This window comes from Podarcis bocagei (genome assembly GCF_964188305.1).
Source record: "Podarcis bocagei genome assembly, chromosome: 17".
Lineage (NCBI taxonomy): Eukaryota > Metazoa > Chordata > Lepidosauria > Squamata > Lacertidae > Podarcis > Podarcis bocagei.
In genome coordinates, this window is record NC_138143.1 from 2,184,187 (window position 1) to 2,190,186 (window position 6,000).

Below are 6,000 nucleotides of genomic sequence, written 5' to 3' on the forward strand. Positions count from 1 at the left end.
GCTGATGGATCCAGTAGGATTCCCAACGGCTCTGGGGGGTTTTCCGGCTGATATGACTGGTGCCCCTGTCAAAGCCCTGGCTGACCTCTGGAACACCCGAATGGCTCGGGCTATTGACACAAACTCCCCTGAGCACCCTCTCCCACTTCGTGGAGCCCAACTGGTCTCCTGGTACACTCCAGAGCTTAGGGCAAGGAAACAAGCTGGAAGACGACTTGAACACAAATGGAGGGAAGATCCAAATGAATGCAACCAAACACTGGTAAGGGCTCATTATGAAGCCTACCTAGTGACAGTGAAGGCAGCAAAGAAGGCATACTTTGCTGCATCCATTGCATCCTCATTATGTCATTTGGCAGAGCTTTTCCAGGTCTTTTCCAGGCTGACCCAAAGGAGATAATAGAACTGACGGTAACATTTTGAATATAAAATTGCACATTTTATCCACCAAGACCTTGACTCTGCTGTTATAGCAGATGAAACTCATGGGGTGTCCAGAACACAGTCTAGGCCTGTTGTGCTGGATGAGTTTCAGTTGGTAAGGCTCGAGGATGTGGTGCTTGGATCAGTCAGGGCGACCACTTGCACTCTGGACCCTTGCCCCTCCTGGCTGATAAAAACCATCAGGGAGGGAACAGCTGGCTGGGCCAGGGAGGTGATCAATGCCTCTTTACAAGAGGGGGAGGTCCCTGCCTGTTTGAAGGAGGCAGTGGTAAAACCACTCCTTAAGAAACCTTGCCTGGATTTGGAAAACCTAACTAACTACCAGCCAGTTGCTAATCTTCCTTTCCTGGGCAAGGTTCTGGAGCAAGTGGTCATAGACCTGATCCTGGCGCTTTTGGAAGAAACTGATTTTCTGGATCCATTTCAAATGGGGTTTAGGCCTGGTTTTGGCACAGAAACTGCTTTGGTCGCTCTGTATGATGACCTCTGTCGAGAGAGAGACAAGGGAAACATGTCCTTGTTAATTCTCATTGACCTTTCAGTGGCTTTCAATACCATCGACCATGGTATCCTGCTGGAGCGGTGGGTGGCACCGCTTTGCGGTAGTTTCAGTCCTACTTGGATGGTCGTTCCCAGAGGGTGTTGCTTGGGGAATGCTTTTCAACCCCATGTAACCTTCAGTGTGGGGTTCTGCAGGGCTCAGTCCTATCCCCCATGTTGTTTGACATTCTACATGAAACTGCTGGGTGGGGTTATCTGGAGGTTTGGAGTATGTTGTCAGCAGTATGCGGATGACACTCACCTCTACTTCTCCTTTACATCTGCAGGTAAGGCAGGGGAAGTGCTGGACCAGTGTAGTAGTAGTAGTAGTAACAGTAACAACAACAACAACAACAACAATTTATTATTTGTACCCTGCCCATCTGGCTGGGTCTCCCCAGCCATTCTGGGCGGCTTCCAACAAAGATTAAAAACACATTAAAATGTCGAACATTAAAAACTTCCCTAAACAGGGCTGCCTTCAGATGTCTTATAAATGTCAGGTAGTTGTTTATCTCTTTGACATCTGATGGGAGAGTGTTCCACAGGGCGGGTGCCACTACCAAGAAGGCTGTCTGCCTGGTTACCTGTAGCTTTGCTTCTCACAGTGAGGGAACCGCCAGAAGGCCCTTGGCACTGGACCTCAGTGTCCGGGCAGAACGATGGGGGTGGAGACTGGACTGAGGCTGTTTAGGGCTTTAAAGGTCAGCACCAACACTTTGAATGGTGCTCGGAAACGTACTGGGAGCCAATGTAGGTCTTTCAGGACTGGTGTTATGTGGTCTCAGCGGCCGCTCCCAGTCACCAGTCTCGCTGTAGCATTCTGGATTAGTTGTAGTTTCCGGGTCACCTTCAAAGGTAGCCCCACATAGAGCACCTTGCAGTAGTCCAAGAGGGAGAGAACTAGAGCATGCACCACTCTGGCCAGACAGTCTGCGGGCAGGGAGGGTCTCAGCCTGCGTACCAGATGGAGCTGGTAGACAGCTGCCCTGGACACAGAATAGACCTGCCCCTCCATGAACAGCTGTGAGTACAAAATGGCTCCCAGAAGAAGAAGAAGAAGAGTTTGGATTTGATATCCCGCCTTTCACTCCCCTTCAGGAGTCTCAAAGCGGCTAACAATCTCCTTTCCCTTCCTCCCCCACAACAAACACTCTGTGAGGTGAGTGGGGCTGAGAGACTTCAAAGAAGTGTGACTGGCCCAAGGTCACCCAGCAGCTGCATGTGGAGGAGCGGAGACGCGAACCCGGTTACCCAGATTACGTGACTACCGCTCTTAACCACTACACCACACTGGCTCTCCAACACCACACTGGCTCTCTCCCAGGCTGCACACCTGGTCCTTCAGGGGCACAGTTGCCCCATTCAGGACCAGGGAGCCCTCCATACTCACCCGCCCTGTCCCCCAAAAACAGTACTTCTGTCTTGTCAGGATTCAACCTCAATCCATTAGCCGCCATCCATCCTCTTGCCTCAGTAATGGAACCAACAAACTGAAGCTCAATCCAGATCAGACTGTGGCACTGTTAGTGGGTGGCTCCCTAGACTGGATGGCTGGGAGGTCGCCTGCTCTTGATGGGGTTACACTTCCTCTGAAGAAGCGGGTACATAACTTGGGGGTATTCCTGGATCCTTTGCTGTCGCTTGAGGCTCTGGGGGCCTCGGGGGCCCGGAGTGCCTTTCATCAGCTTTGGCTTTAGGGCTTTAAAGGTCAGCATCAACACTTTGAAAGGTGAGGCACTGTATGGCTCTTGCATACTTCCTACATCCTGTTGGTTTCAGTTAGGCTCATGCAGAATTTCTCCATGGCTGGTTGTGCCCCAGGGTCAGTGGCGTAGCGTGGGGGGTGCAGGGGGGGGCGGCCGCACCGGGCGCAACATCTGGGGGTTAGTGTGCGCAAATCCACGGGTTAGGGGGCGCAAATTACTTGCCTTGCCCCGGGTGCTGACAACCCACGCTACGCCACTGCCCAGGGTCCATCTGTTGCAGCAGCCTGTTTTCCGGTGCACAAGCCCTTCTTGCTGCTTGTCCCCCCCTTACTGAGCACTTCTTCCTCCGCAGCCCAATTCCATCCTGGAATCACAGAACGGTAGAGTTGGAAGAGATGTTGAGAGTCATCCAGCTCAAACCCCTGCAATGCAGAAATCTGGATTCAGGCACCCATTACATCCATCACCTAATGTGCTGTCTTCTATTATTGCAGAGGCGCCTCACAGCTGGGTTGCAGTCTGGGTGATCGTGTCGGTGTTGGTCTTGGGCATCTTGAGCACCATTGGCTACTGCCTAAAAAGAAGATGATCATTGGGGAAGAAAGCTCAAAGTCTCAAAGAGACTGTTTTGACACAATGGAGACTGCTAAAAGATCCATTTCTTAGCAAGCCCCCACAGAAGCAACCAAGAGAGGGAATAATTTACTGTGATTCAGGACATTGCAGCACTCGGTAGAACTGGATGATAGTCTGAAAGCACCTGAATTCCATCAATCTGCTACTAGCTGTAGACAAAATCAGGGACTGCTGCTGTGAAGAGCAATGGTGGAGCGAGCCGCGCGGGCAGCCGGAGCAGCGCACATGCCGTGCACCAGTGGGCGGAGCATTCAGTGCAGCGGATCGCCACTGGGGGGATTTTGTCACCCCTCCCCCAGGGATGACACCTCACTGCCTCCCCTTCCCACACCCCTGGTGAACAGCCAAGTACCTTTAGAGCAGCTGAAGTGGATCTTAGAGCTCTGGCAGAGAAAACATATAGAATATGCTATCAGACGTGGAATTCAGCTAGAAAAGAATATTTGTATTAATCATAGGTGAGGGGATCAAGTTTTCAGCCCTTAAGGATGTGGAAAATGTCCATTGAAATCTCAGAAGCTTAGTCTGGTTTGATCCCAGCCGCTGTGGGGAGACCTTCCCTATGATTTGCAGCACCAGAATAAATTATGCAAAATAAGATAAATTTTGCTCCCCCCCCCCCATTTATACAGGTTGCTGAGTGCAACTTTCCTTGGTTCAGATTTTGGGGTTCAGCAGCCTTTCTCTGCCCACCTTTCTCCCAATAAAATCATTGAATTGGTTAAACGTTTCCTTTTTTATATATAAAATATTTATTAAAGTTTCACAAATTTTATAATCAGACACAACAATGCAAACAAACACAAACAAGAAAAACAAGTATACTTTCAAATCCTTATTTTCTTAAAACTTACTTCACCGACCTCCTCATACCTCCCCTTTCTGCATTCCACTTTCAAATTTTTAGTTCAGCAAATCCTCACCCTTACTTTTATCTAATTGTTAACCTTTCTTTTCTTTAAACTTAATCTTTACAGCTGTAATCCACTTATTTTCTAAAACCGCATCATTTTAACACTCATTAATTTTACAATGTTTCTTAAGATAATTCTTAAATTTCTTCCAATCTTCTTCCGCCGTCTCTTTTCCCTGGTCTCGGATTCTGGCAGTCATTTCTGCCAATTCCATGTACTCTATCACCTTCATCTGCCATTCTTCCAGGATGGGTAGATCTTGTGTCTTCCAATACTTTGCGATGAGAATTCTTGCTGCTGTTGTAGCATACATAAAGAATGTTCTGTCTTTCTTTAGCACCAATTGGCCGACAATGCCCAGGAGAAAAGCCTCTGGTTTCTTAAGGAAGGTATATTTAAATACCTTTTTCATTTCATTATATATCATTTCCCAGAAAGCCTTAATCTTTGGGCATGTCCACCAAAGGTGAAAAAAAGTACCTTCCGTTTCTTTACATTTCCAACATTTATTATCAGACAAGTGGTAATTTTTTGCAAGCTTGACTGGAGTCATGTACCACCTATAAATCAATTTCATAATATTTTCCTTTAAGGCATTACATGCCGTAAATTTCATACCGGTGGTCCACAACTGTTCCCAGTCAGCAAACATAATGCTATGACCAATATCTTGTGCCCACTTTATCGTGGCTGATTTCACTGTTTCATCTTGTGTATTCCATTTCAACAGCAAGTTATACATTCTTGACAAGTTCTTAGTATTGGGTTCTAACAGTTCTGTTTCTAATTTTGATTTTTCCACCTGGAAGCCAATTTTCCTGTCCAACTTGTACACCTCCATTATTTGATAATAATGAAGCCAATCCCGCATTTCGGCCATTTGGCCTCCATATTGAGTTTTTTCACAGCCTTTGCCTCCATTGGTGACAACCACCTTGGGGTTTTATTTTCCAACAGTCTTTGTATTTAATCCAGACATTATATAATGCTTTCCTGACAATGTGATTTTTAAAAGCTTTGTGAGCTTTAACCTTGTCATACCATAAATATGCATGCCACCCAAAAATGTTATTAAAACCTTCTAAGTCCAAAAGATTTGGTTAAACGTTTCCAACTGGTATATAGTGGTAAGCTTATGTCTGAGCCCACATGCCTAGATGCTTGAGAAATGAATGTCACAGACCTGAAGAGTGAGTACTGAATGACAGAAGCTTCAGTATGCCAGTCATACAAATCTCCCTAAGGGAGATGCCTGCCATTGAGCTTGGCAACAGCAAGTTTTGTCTCAGAGGAGGAGCCACCAGACCCTGCAGATAAGCAGAGGCTCATGATACCCTTCCCCATCTTGGAAAAGGGACACCCACGGAACCACTTTCTCTCAAATGCCTAGAGACACAGGCTAATCTTGGTGCTTGGGGAAAGGAGTGTTTATGGCTGCGCATTTCCACTGTCTTTGAAACAGGCTGCTGCGTATGCATCCCTCTCTGAGCTCTAAAGCACAGGCTCCATGGGGGCCTGGAAACCTCTGGGATATTCCTGGCCTGTTCCTTGAATTTTAAGTGTTTGGCTTGTTTACAGAAAGACTACTGTTAAGTTGTGGGTGAACATATCAGACGACACAGCGATTCTTCAAACAGCTCTTGTTTATTCACAGGCCAGGCCAGAACAGAACTGAAGGGTTCAGCCAGCCTGCTTATATAGAGCTCCACTAGAACGCAACAGTAACCATTTCCTGTAACTATCCAATCACTGAACAT

The 6,000-nt window shown here is 47.2% G+C and overlaps 1 protein-coding gene across 1 annotated transcript in view; it reads left to right on the forward strand.

Moving 5' to 3' along the window:
* LOC308577329 (vascular cell adhesion protein 1-like) overlaps positions 1–4,059 on the forward strand; it is a 42,686-nt gene extending 38,627 nt beyond the window's left edge. The window contains exon 5 of the mRNA XM_081177440.1: positions 3,188–4,059. Coding sequence (XP_081033566.1) covers positions 3,188–3,282 — 95 coding nt within the window. The 3' untranslated portion in view covers positions 3,283–4,059. The remainder of the gene's footprint in view (positions 1–3,187) is intronic.
* Positions 4,060–6,000: the final 1,941 nt, after the last annotated feature.